This window comes from Archocentrus centrarchus, chromosome 9, assembly GCF_007364275.1.
Source record: "Archocentrus centrarchus isolate MPI-CPG fArcCen1 chromosome 9, fArcCen1, whole genome shotgun sequence".
Taxonomy (NCBI): Eukaryota; Metazoa; Chordata; class Actinopteri; order Cichliformes; family Cichlidae; genus Archocentrus; species Archocentrus centrarchus.
The window spans coordinates 23,196,057-23,210,967 of record NC_044354.1 but is presented as its reverse complement, the minus strand read 5'-3'; the positions used below and the strand labels follow the sequence as shown (position 1 = coordinate 23,210,967).

Here is a 14,911-nt window from a genome sequence, read left to right as displayed (position 1 = left end):
TGATGGTGTTTTGTGGATCTCCTTCCAGCTCTGGACCAGGACAGTCTTTTTCGTTTCTTTCTTTTCTTTTTAAAAAAAAAAAAAAAAAAATCAGGACCAGGACAGTCTGAGGTGCAACCTCATGGCCTCAAATGGACAGAGAAATAGTGTCTCAGAGGTGTTCTGTCATTTAGATCAGGCAAGCGTGGGAGCCAGTCAATGGCATCAGTTCATTCATCCTCCACAAACTGCCTGCATACTCTTGTCACATGAGGCCAGGCATTGTCATGCACCAGCATAGGGTCTAACAAGGGTCCAAGGATTTCATCCCAATACCTAATGTCAGTCAGGGTGCTGTTGCCTAGCCTGCAGAGGTCTGTGCAACCCTCCGTAGATATGCTTCCCCAGACCATCACTGACCCACCACCAAACCGGTAATGCTGACCAATATTACAGGCAGCTTAATGTTCTCCACGGCTTCTCCAAACACAGTGCTGGCAGTGAGCACAGGGCCCAACAGAGGACGTTGGGCCCTCAGGCCACCCACATGAATGGTCAGAGCCATTCACAACAGTGGCCTGCTGGTATCACATTCTGCTGTAGCAGGCGAAGCAGAGGACCCCAATGCAAGACTCTCGAGGCTCAAATAATGTTTAACTTAAACTTTATTAAATAAACTCAAAAATACCAAAACTGGACGGGAGTCAGCTACACAAGAAACATGCAAAAGCTTGAAATACAAAAACACACAGCAGTAAGCTGTCATTCAAGGCTACACAGACAAGGATACAACAAAGGGCTCAGACAAAAGCAGACAATAAATACACAAGAGCTAATGAGGGAAGTGACAACAGGTGGGTAGCACAGCTGAGCATAATCACAGAGACAGACAAGGGAAGCAAAACTAAATACTAAGAACAGGGAGCACGAGACTATCAAAATAAAGCAGGAAGTAACTTAACATGGTACGCGCAGACTTAACACAGAGGAAATCTAAACATAAGGCTAAACAGAAACCTACTAAAACCCACAGACTGAAAACACCGGGAAGCAACTAAACAGAGAAGACAAACACAAGGGACTCCACAACACACGCCACCTGTAAAATTATTCCTGTTTTGGGGGCTGTCTCATTGTTGCCTCTCTGCTACTTAACTGACCAGAACAGTATCCCAGAAGTTTAATTGACTTGATGCTGTACTCTGATTAAAAAGTGTTCCTTTAATGATTCTGAACAGTGTATAAAGGTGTTAGCACATTTTTAAAATTGTCATGAGTTTGGAAATCTAGTGAAAATAGGAATAGTTGCAAAATTGTGAGATATTTATATTATTATGAGATTTGTGTGTCTAGAGACTGACCTTTGCATCTGTGTGGTTAAATTAAATTGAGGGTAGGTGTCAGCTAAGGGAATATTGATTAGATTAGGACAGAATTTAGGGTACATGGGATTAATTAAGAATAGCAAAGGGAAATAGAGGAAAAAAGCTTAAAGGACAAAATCAGGACTAAATTGACAGACTTGGATAGAATTAGGAACAAAAATGGACCCCATAATAGTCAGGGAAATAAACTTCCTGAGACATAATATCTGTTCTACAGGCTCTACTTCCAAGGCCTGGTTTTTATTAAGAAGATGTCAAAAATTACATAAATAAAGGCAAGTAGTAAATGTTATCCTTACAAACTATACTTTGAGTAGATTTAAACTACTAACAGGTTGTGCTGATCAGATGGACAGCTACACTATGCCACAGTCATAAACAGGGTACTCATGTTGCTAAAGATGTTACATCCCCCAAAAGAGGCAAACTAGGTATTTGTAAGTTTCCATTCCAGTGAGCATGGAGGCCACTGTGACATGGAGAGAACTGCAGATGCAGTTGTGTTATGATATTACTGGCTCAGCATGGAAAGTGGATGTGGTTTATTTAAATTTGTAAGTTATCTCAGTGTATGGTGATTAGATTTCACAACACGAGCATGTTTCTTCATATTCACTTTTGGCTTCTTTCAAAGTATCAGTGTCCTGAATGCAGAGTGAGAATGAATGCTCTGAAAATGAAGGCCTACATCCCAGTTGAGGTGAAGTTATGTCAGAATATGAGGCGAGCAAAGAAAAGAGGAGGAAAGATGGAAAACATCAATATCGGGACTATTTACAATATTGAAGTATCAACCTCAAGTATAAGGAGTCAACTCAACAAATCCCAACAAATGGCTACATGGGAGTCCATCCATTTCTCTTATCAAAGAGAAGCATCCACCCCTGCCTGCACCACCACCACAAACTGCTACTGCTTCACCCCAGTCTGCCCATGCAAGTGAAGCATTGCCATGTCTTTAAGCAGCAATATCAAATGTGAAACCTGAAGATTTAGAAACTGGTAACTAAAAAATAAAATTTCTGCATTTCCTGCTGCAGTGGTCCAGAAAATCAGGACTGCGAATGGTCTGAAATCATATGGAGCATAATTGGCCTGTGTAGGTTTTCAGAAAACATAAAGGAACAACTTGGTGTCGGGGAAATGTGTGGAAAGTGAGGTTAGTCAGATAGTAAGGCCTTTATGAATCTGGTATTTTCCATGTGATTTAACACTTAATTTCATTGCACATGATAGATGTATATCTGTTCACTTCACTCAGATATGTCACAGTGGACAAAAAGGTCATGTGACACTGTAACGTCACCCATGCCAAGAAGATATAACATTATGTGGCGTATCAGTGTGTAAAATAAGTGAATGCTTTTCATCTTTCATCAATTCAGATAAATGCATTATTTTTTTTTCTGGTTACTTCATAAAAAATGCTTCTGTCTTTCAACTAGTATCTTGTTGAAGTTGGCAGACTTGATTTTTAAAGGAGGAGGTGGTGGATGTCTCCTTTAATGAGCATGTGATCAATTAACTCTGAATTCAAACGACCCAAACACCCATGAAAGAAACAGGTTGGCTTAAAATGCTCAGTAGTTCCCAAATGAAGGTTTTATTTGTTTTATCTGTAATCAGCACATCTGTCTGAACTGTCTCAGGTGTGTGGCTAATATGAGAGATGGGTAAGGGAAGTTGGGAACACAAGTTATCATGTAACTCGATTCCTTTTCTACCAGCACACCTTGTGGGAACTGGTTCCACTGGATCTGCATCAGTGAACCATCAATGAAGCATGTGCGTGTGTGTGTATGTGTGTGTATTTGTATTCTATTCTATTTTTATTCAATCCTTTCATTACTGCTGTGATAAGCCTTAATGCCAGGCTGAAGCGCCGGTTCTCTGCCCTTACTAGTCGCGAACAGCTGGTTAGCTGGCGTATCAGCGCCTACTTTTTACCGTAGCTCCGCGACCGTTTGTCCTATGGGAAAAATTCAAACGGTTCCTGAAAGCTCGGAAATTGCAGTTCACAGCCATATAGGGGTATAACCCTAATCCATTCGTGGGACCCAGTAGTCTCTCTTATTTAATTCTTAAATTGTCATTGAAGAGAATCTGTGAAATATCATTTGCAGGATGGTCCACTTGCAATGCATGATTTTAAGTGGCAGTTACTAGAAGAACATGCCGTTGCTTACAAAAGAACTCAGTTGCGGCTATTTTAGCTTGTATGGTTCTTCCACATGCTGCTGAGGCCCCTGTTTTCCAACATGTCTTGTTTCTTCAGACTTCAGTCATCCAAATCTAACAAACACACCACACAGGTATTATAGCAGAATAAGCTGTTTGGCAAATAAATAATTGACCAAACACAAATGTCCTCACTTTTTGTGCTAAGTTAGGAAAACAATCTGCATTGATTTCACTTTTTCTGTAGTACGAGCAAATACTTCTTGTTCTTTTGCTATGTAAGATAAACAGATTGGTTCTTATATACTGTAGCGCTGTTTGACTGTGTATGCCTCATTCAGGCACCTACACCCAAAGACTTTCTGCCCAGTGTTCACGCTCAACACATGGTTCGGTATCTTGCCCAAGGATACTTTGGCATGCAGACTGGAGCAGCCAGGGATTGAACCACCAACCTTTCAAGTAGATGACCTGCTCTAACACCTGAGCCACGGGCCTTAACTTGGACTGTTGGCATTTCTCAAAATTTTAAGCACCCTTAAAAAAGTCTCATGGTTCAGTTTCGAAATTTGCCTTGTACCCGGTTTTTGTCTCATAACCCGTTGATTATTTGACTTCACTGAGCTGGGTGATCCTCCTCACGGTTCGCCCATCGTCTACGGATTGACATCTGCAGACACCATATCTCAAGATGCATTGCAGCAATGTCACCCACCCCTAGTTTGATGGTTATAGTTTATGACAGTGTACAGCAATACAGAGCTCACCTCTGGACATTCTCCATTCATTCTGGGCTCCACCGTAGAGACATGTGCAGCTGTGGGCCTTCCAGGATTTACCTGGAGAGGGAATAGCCTTTCTCGTAGAACAAGTACAGCAACATACGGTAGCATAATAGCGCGCATGATAACGCACTGATAACTGTGGTTTCTTTATCGTTTTGACAGGTCCTGACTCGTCTATGTAAGAGGCGGACATTTTTTTTGTCACACCTGTAAAGGTATCACACAAAAAGTAGATTCCAGGCTAACAGAAAAAAACATTAACGACAAAAATAGCAATTATGGGAACTACTACACATCATTAAACCCCCTGACATTCTAAATAACTTTAAGAGTTAAGTTGTAACATTTTATGCATTTATCAACAAATCCTAAAAACTTTCATTACTGTTCTGTTATAAGAAGCTCATTTTAATGGAATTATCTGTTCCTGATTAAATCTGAGACATCTCTGCGCAATGTTCTGGGGCTGAATCCGCAGCTCGTTGGATCACTACTTTCTTTCTTCCCCTCATCTCCATGCTGACCAGGCGGTAGGTGGAGCCTTGCGCTGCGCTGCACGTCTCACTTGTGGGGCAGCAACCTGAAGTTGTAAAATTTCAGAGGAGCTGCTGCAGTCAGAGAAGAAACAGCCATGGCGAGGTCAAAGGCGAGGGTGTACACTTGTTGCGCACTGATGCTGCTCTGCGTAGTTGCTATAATTGTGTGTGTTGTTGTACTTGTGAGGCGCAAGTGCCCAGCTGGCACTTTCTCAAAAGCTGCAGTGGCCGCAGACTCTGGGAGATGCTCAGAGATTGGACGGTGAGTGACATTTGATACTTTTGACGCAAACTTTTCCGTTCAGTATGTACTAAACAAGGCTTCCCGTTACACACAATATGCAGTTTTCTGTGACCAAAGTTTAGCAGTCACTAAAACACTTTTGGGATCTTAACCCGGATAATCACGGAAGAAGAGGATTATATTGTTTTTCTCCTTACAAGGCAGCGACTTATACTTAAACAGTGAGGTAAGTGTAAATTATAAAAAAGAAAAAAAAAGATGTTCCTCAGAGAAATATACTGTTTACATAACCAAATAACATTTCATAAAGGAGGAAATTGAAGGTCGTTTGTATAACACCAGCCTGGCAGACCATAAACACGTCATTTCCCCATTTGTAAGACAAACTCGGTAACTAAAATCGGCACGCAAAGTGATGATGGATATTCGTCTTTCTTTCTTTCAGGGACATTCTTCAGAAAGGCGGTTCGCCAGTAGATGGAGCCATTGCCGCGCTGTTGTGCACCTCTATCATGAACCCGCAGAGTGCAGGCATTGGAGGAGGGTGCATATTCACTGTGATGGACAGCTCTGGTAACAAGACACCCTCACTCACCCTCTAATGCCGCAGATCAGCCCTGCTGGGGAATCAAGTCATAATATCTCATCTTTTCAAAGGTAAAGTGAAAATCATCAACTCCAGAGAAACTGCCCCCCTAAAGGTGAACCCTGACCTGCTTAAGTCATGTAACACCACCTTTCAGGTGACTGAAGGTAGGCTGCTTTTCTCTTGTAATACCATTTCTTATAGATCTGCAAAAGCACCCCCCCCCCCCCCCCCCCCATTCTTTTGTAGCTCATCTTTCTTGTTTTTCCTTCTCCATTTGTTGTCATGCCTTAGCTTACTAGTCACAGGCTTAAGAAACCCCACATAAAGAATGAATTTACCAGCTGTGGACTCAAAGTTTAAAGAGTTGTTTGCTTGGTTTGTCATGACAAGCACAGCACATCCTGTAAGACCTTTCTGGGAAATGCTGATAATTCTTTTTGAAGCAGCTGTGATTAAATACTGAAGGCTGCACAATTACAAGACGAGACCGCACACGATGAAACAGCAAAGCAGTTAATCTTGTTGAATAGTGTACATGCAGGCTGAAGTATGAGGAAAATATGTAAACAATGTCATGAAAACATAATTAAGCCAGGATAAATGTAAACATGTAAAATAGTCTAATAAATAAATAAATATAAAGAGCAAAGGCAGGTATGATATGGTGGTAAAGTATCAAAAATATTTATCCCAACCACATCTATTTATAACTGGACACAGCATTTAAAAAGTCCAGTAGTACCCTCTGAAATGTAGTAGAGTAGAAATAAATTCTGTTCAATTTTAATTATTTAGCACCAAATTGTAATAAATGCCATCTTGGGGCATTAAAGGTCAAGACCTTACAGTATACTCTAACATGAGTAAATCTATGTGTTACTTTCCAGCACTGACTGTCCATTAATTATCTCACCAGGCAACAAATGGATCGGGGTTCCTGGGGAAATTCGAGGTTATGCAGAGGCACACAGGCGTTATGGGAAGTTGCCGTGGGCCACCCTCTTTGAGCCGACCGTCCGACTGGCCAGAGAAGGGTTCCCTATTCCTTATGTCCAAGGTCTATACATCCCATATGTCGATACAAGCAGCACCCAGTTACTACGGTATGAAATGCACCCACAATGTGAGTTCAAAAACATGAGGAGCAAACAATGAATGTTTCAGCTTTCTCTCACTGTGTTTGTCTTTTAGGAAGTTATATTCAGATGAGAACGGGAACCTGCTTAAAATCGGTGATATTGTGAAATTTGAGAAACTGGCTGATACTTTGGAGATGATTGCAAAGCAGGGGCCAGATGTGTTTTACAACGGAAGAATAGCAGAGGATTTAATCCGTGACATACAGCAAGCAGGTATCATCAGACAGGTTTCATCCTGCTCTCTTTTCTGATCATTTTCTATGTCTGCCAGACACAATGATCTAATTACAAATGAACAAATCAATTGGCTCTGCAAAGCTCTGCCATGATCCCTCACAGGCTACACTGTGAGCTGCCTGGATCCATTATAATCTTGATTATGGGATGTGGTGTGTTCAGTTTTGCTCAGCAGGACCATTTGTTTCAATGTTTTTGCTCAGGAGGAACACTCACACTGCAGGACTTGGCATCATATAAAGTTACAGTGACTGATGCGTGGACTGTTCCTTTGGGAGAGTACCAGATGTACTTCCCCCCACCCCCTGCAGGAGGAGCCATCCTTAGCCTCATCCTCAACATCATGAAAGGTTCCTGTTAGACACTGACTGCAGAGCTGCTGCTCACCTACACTTTGAAATCACAAAATGAGGCTTGTTGGATCATTTTATGCTTTAAACTGAGCTGTTCAAATGAATGCATTTATTGGTTGTTGTATTTAGCATAGTGTCTGTTTCATGGAAGAGCAGAATCCTGACTGACTTTTACAAGTGTGATACACTGAGAATGGATTTTTTTTAAAGAAAGGAAATAACAGTTGTTTATATTTTCAGGCTATAAAATGAATTCAGTGCCTCAGACAGCTGATGAAAAGACATCATTTTATCACCGTTATATTGAAGCTTTTAAATTTGCCAATGGATTAAAGAAATATATCCGAGATCCGAAGTTCAGCTCAGATGAAGTAAGTAATGCGTTGATTTGCACCTATTTTTGTTGGATACGATATGATTATTTTTAAATCGTTACATTTGGTTATGGCTCAAGCAGTGGTGGAAGAAGGTTTTAGATACGTGACAGCGTAACTGTAGCAAAACCACAGCACAAAACACAAAATATAGATAAAAATATTGAAAAATGAGGGTCCTGGTTTCTAAAGAAATAACATTATTATCTATTTTGCTGAATAGCTTTTATTGGTCTATTGTACTGTCCTTGTGCCGTTATGATCATCCAATTTGTTAGTTGTTCTGTATGTACAGTACTGAAAAAAGAGAGTTTTCACAGGATACAGGCCTGAGAAGACTAAGTACACCCGATGGTTCAGTAATGTGCAGAATCACTTTTAGCAATCAGTAATCATTTTCTGTCACTCACATCATTGTGGATGAATTTTGGTCCACTCTTCTTCACCACGTTGCTTTAGTACCTTGAGGTTTGTGGGCTTCATTTACACATCCATAGCATTTCAGTCAGGTTGAGGTCTGGACCTTGACTTCACCATTGCAAAACTTCAATTCTTTTCTTTTTTTAGCCGTTCTTCTGTAGATTTGCTGGTGTGCTTGGGAATATTATCATGCCGCATGACCCAATTTGGGCCAAGCTTCACAAGGTGCCCAGGTCCTGTGGCTGCAAAACAAGCCCAGATCATCCCCCCTCCAGCACCGTGCTTGACATTTGGTATGAGCTATTTGCTCTGATGTGCTGTGTTTGGTTGTTCTGCTGATCATGTTCCATGCACCTAAAGTCAGTTTCAGTAATTGAGGATCAGACCGCCAAGGCCTCTGCCTTCGACTGCTAACCAATCCACACTGCACTAAACCCCTACAGCCCCACATATGGGTGGTGGGTCCACAGAAGAGGCCATAGGGGTGCGGAGGAGTTTAAATATCTCGGAGTCTTGTTCATGAGTGGAGCAGGAGATTGACAAATGAATTCATGTGACGTTAGTAGTGATGTGGACTCTTGCGGTCTGTTGTGGTGAAGAGAGTGCTGAGCGTGAAAGCAAAGCTGTTGATTTATCGGTCATTCTGTGCATTCCCACTCTCACATGGTCATGAGCTCTGGGTAGTGACAGAAAGAATGAGATGGATACAAGTGATGGAAATGAACTTCCTCTGAAGGGTGGATTGGCTCAGCCATATAGGGTGAGGAGTTTGATCATATTGAACGGAGATACCTGAGGTGATTTGGAGAAGAGGCTTTCTCTTCGCAACCTTTCCAAACAAGCCCTACGTGTTTCATCTTTTTCTCATTGTACTGTGATGAACTTTAACATTTAATATGCTAACAGAGGTCTGTAAAGTCCGAGAGATGTCTGAGACAGAGCTTGTGTTTTTGGCAGCTTCTTTGAGCATTGCACAATCTGACTTTGGGATTTCCAATCCTGGAAAACTGTGACATTGTGTTAACAAACCAGGATGCTCCAGACCAGCAATCCACCAAAACAACCTCTGCTTTTATAGAGGTGCTCACACTTGCTGATTATCAAGTGCATTTGATTAGCAGCACCTGGCTGCTACAGAAGCAGTAAGGGTGTGCTTAGTTTTTCACAGGTCTGCATAGAGTCCTGTGAAAATTTGACCCTCAACGTTTGCCAGTAAATTAGCTTTTCCATTTAACACAATAATTCTGTCAAGTGCTGTAACATTTGAAACAAATAAGAGTTCTAAAAGCAGATGAACCCAAATCCCTCTCAGATTTAGCTCTAATTTAGTATTTGTCTTGATATTCCTTTATTTTCTGTGATGTGTTTGTTTTTTTGCCATCTGTACTTCTCGCAGATGGCAAAGAAATTCACAGAGGAAAGTTTTGCCAACCACATACGGAGCCTCATCAGAAGCGACAAGGCTCATGATCCCCAGTATTACAACCTCACCTCGTATGTGGACAGCTTCAGTACCACACATGTGTCTGTGCTGGCTGAAGATGGATCTGCTGTGTCTGTCACCAGCAGCATCAACCACATGTCAGTATTTGGATAGTTCTGTTTCACAGTTAGGAACCAGCTATCAAAAATGATTCTTGGTTTGAAACTGAAGGATTAAAAAGGTTTAAGAGATTATGGAGAAACTTATTTTGCTGCTTTGTAAAATTTCTTTTCTGCAAGGAGTGAGTTTGTGTAGTCTGTGTCACAGGGTCTAAATCTAGTTTATTCCTTAAATGCTTTTTTGCTTTACAGATTCGGCTCCAAGATCTTCTCTCCGAGCACTGGAATTATCCTCAACAACCAGCTGTATGACTTCTGTGGAAGAGCTGATAGCATCTCTCCTGGTGAGGGATCAGCAGGATGCATTTTACCTTTAATATTTATGAAATATAGGCAATCAGGACAGAGCATTGTGCAGATGCTGAGGACACAGTGAGGATTCTTTCTGAACTAATGACAGAAAGAGTTTATTTTTTATTAGTAACTGTTATTTCCCCTTTCAGGCAGTGGGATTAATGAAACATCATCTTATTGTTATAGAACTCTTGTGAGACCAGTTTTGCACTTGTGTAGGAAAGACACTCAGATGACTCAGATGCTTGGTGCAAAAACTGTTATCTTGCACTTTGCACATCAGTGAAAATAAGATAATCAAATCTTGTTAAGACCTGTTATCACAGAGTTATTTATGCTCTCAAAGTATATCAGCTCACCTATCCAGATAAGTCTGGTGCAACTTAAAGACACATATTACTCAGATTTGGGTAACAGCGATGCCAGCCAGCTGCTAATCTAGGTCACTAGGTGAGGTTTGAGGCCCAGAGGAGACACTTGATGTGAACAACAACAACAACAAAAAAAAAACCCTTCACAGTTATGATGTAGTTAGAAATATAGAGACACAGAGAATGCAGATAAATTTCCAAACTTCCAAGACAATTTTTTAGGTAGTATAATTGTAATAGCCATTCAGCCAAATAGTCTACATACCAATCTCTCCAAGAGATCATCTGTTTACTTTGTACTAAATTTTATTTGCTTGTGGCTGGGCATTTGAAGAAATCACTTTCTATTTGGATGCTATTGTTGGTCCAAAGATATTCTAAATTTCTTACTGCATAAATACATGTGAATATGAACAGGCCTGATTTGAAACGTGGCTTGCATTGACTTGCATTTGGCTACACTGCCAGTATTCTGTATCACTAAAGTATTTCTATACCTGATAAACATGCATATTAGCACTGTTATGGTGAGCATGTCTGCACGCAGTGTTGGGATTTAGCTAAACACCCTACTGTACCAAAACACAAGTTCATAGCTATAACTGTACTTCACTTCAGTTAACCTCCCTCAAAAAATGCATTGGGTCTTATGGGGGTATTCTCTCCATATCTGCAAGTATGCAAGCCTGCTTGCATCTGATTGATGTACATTTCTTCCATGTGGAAGTCATGTGACTGCCAGTTTTTTGTGACTGTGTGGCTGCTGCAATGCATGGACTTTTAAATAGTGTTACAGAAACAGCTACTTCAGTACTGCAATTTGCCTAGGCTGCTTGGGGGGGGTTCCCATGATGCTTTAATGCTTGTTCTTCGCTCACCTCTTTTCAAAGACTGTGTTTATACACCACTCTGCATTTAATCATTAGTCATTATTAATCTCTGAATCTCCTCCAGTGTGTTTTTTGTCCCGTCTCCCTCCCCTCACCCCCAGCCGGTTGTGGCAGGTGCCTGCCCCTCCCTGAGCCTGGTTCTGCCCGACGTTTCATCCTGTTAAAAGGAGGTTTTTCCTTCCTAGTGTCACCAAGTGCTTGCTCATACATGGGTCATCTGATTGTTGTTTTCTCTCTATTATTGTAGGGTCTTTAACTTATAATATAAAGCATCTTGAGGCAACTGTTGTTGTGATTTGGTGCTATATAAATAAAATTTAATTGAACGACTTGCCTGCATTGCCCACAGCCGTGTCTGCATTTGAAAGTAAGTAAAATCCTAGTCTTTTACAGGTATGAAACATCAGTATAAGATAGATTCCCACCTTTTGCAATTCATTGCTTACAAGAAAGATTGCTTACAAAAACTAAGTCTAAGTGATGGGGCCCAAAATCCTCAGTAGCTACAAATTCCTTGCAAATATTCGACAGCTCTGCCAATATGAAGCCATAGCAGCTTTAGTAATTGAGGGTGTCTCTCACAGTTAGCTGAATTAAAAGAAAGTTCTCACTCACAGACGTTTCTTTGTTGATTCCCAGTGTGGGGACAAAGAGTCTTTTGTGCTAAAAGAGACTAACTACCTCTAGATACCCACTTAATTAGTCTTCCAGCCTGCTGAAGCCTCATATCAGGAGGAACCTTGGAACATTTTTTTGTACAGAAATAGTTGTGTGAACATTTCCTTTAGCAATCACCAGTGTCTGTCAGATGTTGAACAAAAGTAAAAGCCACATGTCAGGGTTGAATAAATGCCCTTCATCCTCTGCTTCATATCATTCAAAAGCAATCATTTTGCTCTTGTTCTCCTAACAGTGATGAGTCTGGATTGTAGCTTTGTCCTGTCACTCAAGGTTTTTGTTGTATTTCTCAGGGGAGCAGCCTCCCTCCTCTATGGCCCCAGTTCTGCTGAAGTCTCAGTCAAAGACCCTGGTGATTGGATCGTCTGGTGGGAGTATGATCACAACTGGAATGGCCTCAGTATGTGTCCATGGCAATCACACAAAGTGCCATTGAGATAAAATGATGCAGACTGATGCCCCTCTTTGTTGTTATAGCAAGCATCACAATCACCAGCATCTTTACCTAATCCATCCTGTAATCATCACTTTCCCATCTTGAAGATTGCTATGTATTTTTCTATTTCTCTCCAAGGCCATCATGAACCACCTTTGGTTTGGAAAGAGCCTTGAGGAGGCAATTGATACTCCAGTTGTTTTTGTTGACTCTAAAAATGCGGTAAAGTTTGAACCCAAGTTTGAAAAGGTAACATATTCAGTGTATTTATATGATATAATAAAAAATTCTGCTGCTTTTGCTCCATCTGAATCTCTTCTCCTCTTTGCCTTTCAGGATGTAATTGAGGCTCTCGAAGCTCTGGGACACAATCGTCAAACAACAGCTAGATTCTACAATACAGTCAACGCTGTGGAGAAGGAGGACGGCTGTGTCTCAGCATGGTCTGATGAAAGGAAAAAAGGCAAAGCAGCTGCTTACTGAGACCAAGAGTCAGTGATATTAGTTATACAGCATGGCTTTAAGGTTATAGACACTCACAAAAACCACAAAATATGCAGCAGATGGTATCTGTACTGCTGGAAAATCATTGAACAAGATGCTGATTATCAGTCTTCTTCAGCTGAGTAACTGCAGAAGCATGTAGTAGTTGAACCCATGGCCTCTGGACAGAAATGACTGTAACAGTAACACGATGGATTTTGCTGCACATGAAAAAGCAACAGCCTTATCTGTGACTGTATCTGACCTCCTTTCACTCTTCTGCTTATTTGTGCACATTCTGACCTCTGGCATTTCTGCCATTTCTCCCTTTTCTGGCATTTCTTAGGTTTCTCAGGTTTCTGTTACAAAGGCAAGGTCAAGACAGGGCATTGTCCAGCCACATATGTACGTAAGTTACATGATAGCACACTCCTGGTACAGTGTCTTTTAAAAAGAAATTGGGTTTTGGGCACCCAGGTGGCTCAGTGGTAGAGCAGGCGACCACATACATATTCCACATTGCGGTGTGGGCAGCGCAGGTTCGAGTCCTGGCCTGTTGCCAGCGTGTCCTTCCCTGTATTTTCCCCCCATTTCCTGTCTCCCTCCACTGCAGACAAAAGCTGCGGTGGCCAAAAATGCAAAAAAAAAAAAAAAAAAGGGTTTACTGAAAGCAGAATGCAATAATCAAATCATTTCAACCTAAAATTTCATTAAAAATAGTATAAAGACAGCATCTATTTTCTTCCACTTATCCTTTTCAGGGTCGGGGGGGCAGGGTACACCCTGGGCAAGTTGCCAGAGAAATGATTTTGTTTTCTGAAAATATTAGGGCTATATTGGCTGAATTTAATAAAATATTTTCAGCATCTGGTATGTTGTGTTTGTACTACTTTAATTAGGTTTAACTAGGTTTGAAATCATGTGTTATCATTTTTTTAGGCCTTCATTTTTTTTTTTGTTTTTTTTTGAAAAGGGGTTTAAATATCTGAGCTAAAAATACCAGCTTATGTATAGCAATATTATCTTTTGTACATGAGCTGCTTTGACAGTGTTTATTGTACATACATATATCCAATGAAATATGAATATTCATGAAAATTATATTCCCAGTTGTTTACATGGTTTGTGTGTACTAATGAAAACATCTTCAAAGCCACTTTTGAAGATGCAAAATTTTTACAATAAATGCTTGATCTGTCAATACTTGAAATTATACCTTAAAATGTTCTAAAACATGGATAATCTATCATAATCGATGTGAGTTTCTATTTTTATTTATAAAACCAAAAGTGTCAAGAGTAGAAACACAGCTGTAAATAAAATAAACAAAACAAATAAATAAATTCTGGTAGCAGTCAATGTTCGACAAGCAGCCAGTAAAAGCTTTTTGTGGATGCACCAATGTGGCCTTCCGCTGTCGGTCGCTCCCTCCAACCTGAGGTCACTGCTATTGATATTTGCTCTGTAAATCCATTCCCCTGCACCGTAATGTATTCTGAATGGTCCGTGTGGCCTCTCTGGGCTGTTTTTCATAGATCACACTTAATTTTTTTGTGGCAGGACATGCAGTCGCTGGAACAAGATAATCCGATCAAATGTTGACTCGTACATACAACAGAGACGTTTCCTGAGCGAAACTTTGATGCGCTTTCCGTGGACACCTATAGCACGCAATCGATTTGCACGGTAACGCAGAAAAAAATGTTATTTTACTCCCAATACAGGAAATAAATCAATCCTGAAGGGAAAAGGTCAGATGATAAGATCCTGGTGATTTTTAGGGTGGGCTGTTTTGCCCCGTCACATGGTATTTGGACCTCGGGGGGTGTGACAGTCACACTGTGCCCTGACCTTATAGAAGCCACCTGCTGCAAATGTCACATTACCATGTCTGGCAGCAGGAACAAAAAGTTTGCCAGGGGAGGATCATGGGTAGGG

General features: G+C 40.9%; 1 protein-coding gene across 1 annotated transcript; it reads left to right on the top strand.

The window, feature by feature from the left end:
• Window positions 1–4,944: 4,944 nt before the first annotated feature.
• On the top strand, window positions 4,945–13,649 carry LOC115785867 (glutathione hydrolase 5 proenzyme-like). Its single transcript, XM_030737783.1, has 12 exons — window positions 4,945–5,125; window positions 5,553–5,680; window positions 5,765–5,860; window positions 6,613–6,799; window positions 6,888–7,048; window positions 7,276–7,422; window positions 7,666–7,796; window positions 9,616–9,800; window positions 10,014–10,105; window positions 12,348–12,454; window positions 12,629–12,739; window positions 12,827–13,649. The coding sequence occupies exons 1-12, from the start codon at window positions 4,959–4,961 to the stop codon at window positions 12,971–12,973; spliced, it is 1,659 nt and encodes a 552-aa protein (XP_030593643.1). The 5' UTR covers window positions 4,945–4,958; the 3' UTR covers window positions 12,974–13,649.
• The last annotated feature ends 1,262 nt before the right edge of the window (window positions 13,650–14,911 follow it).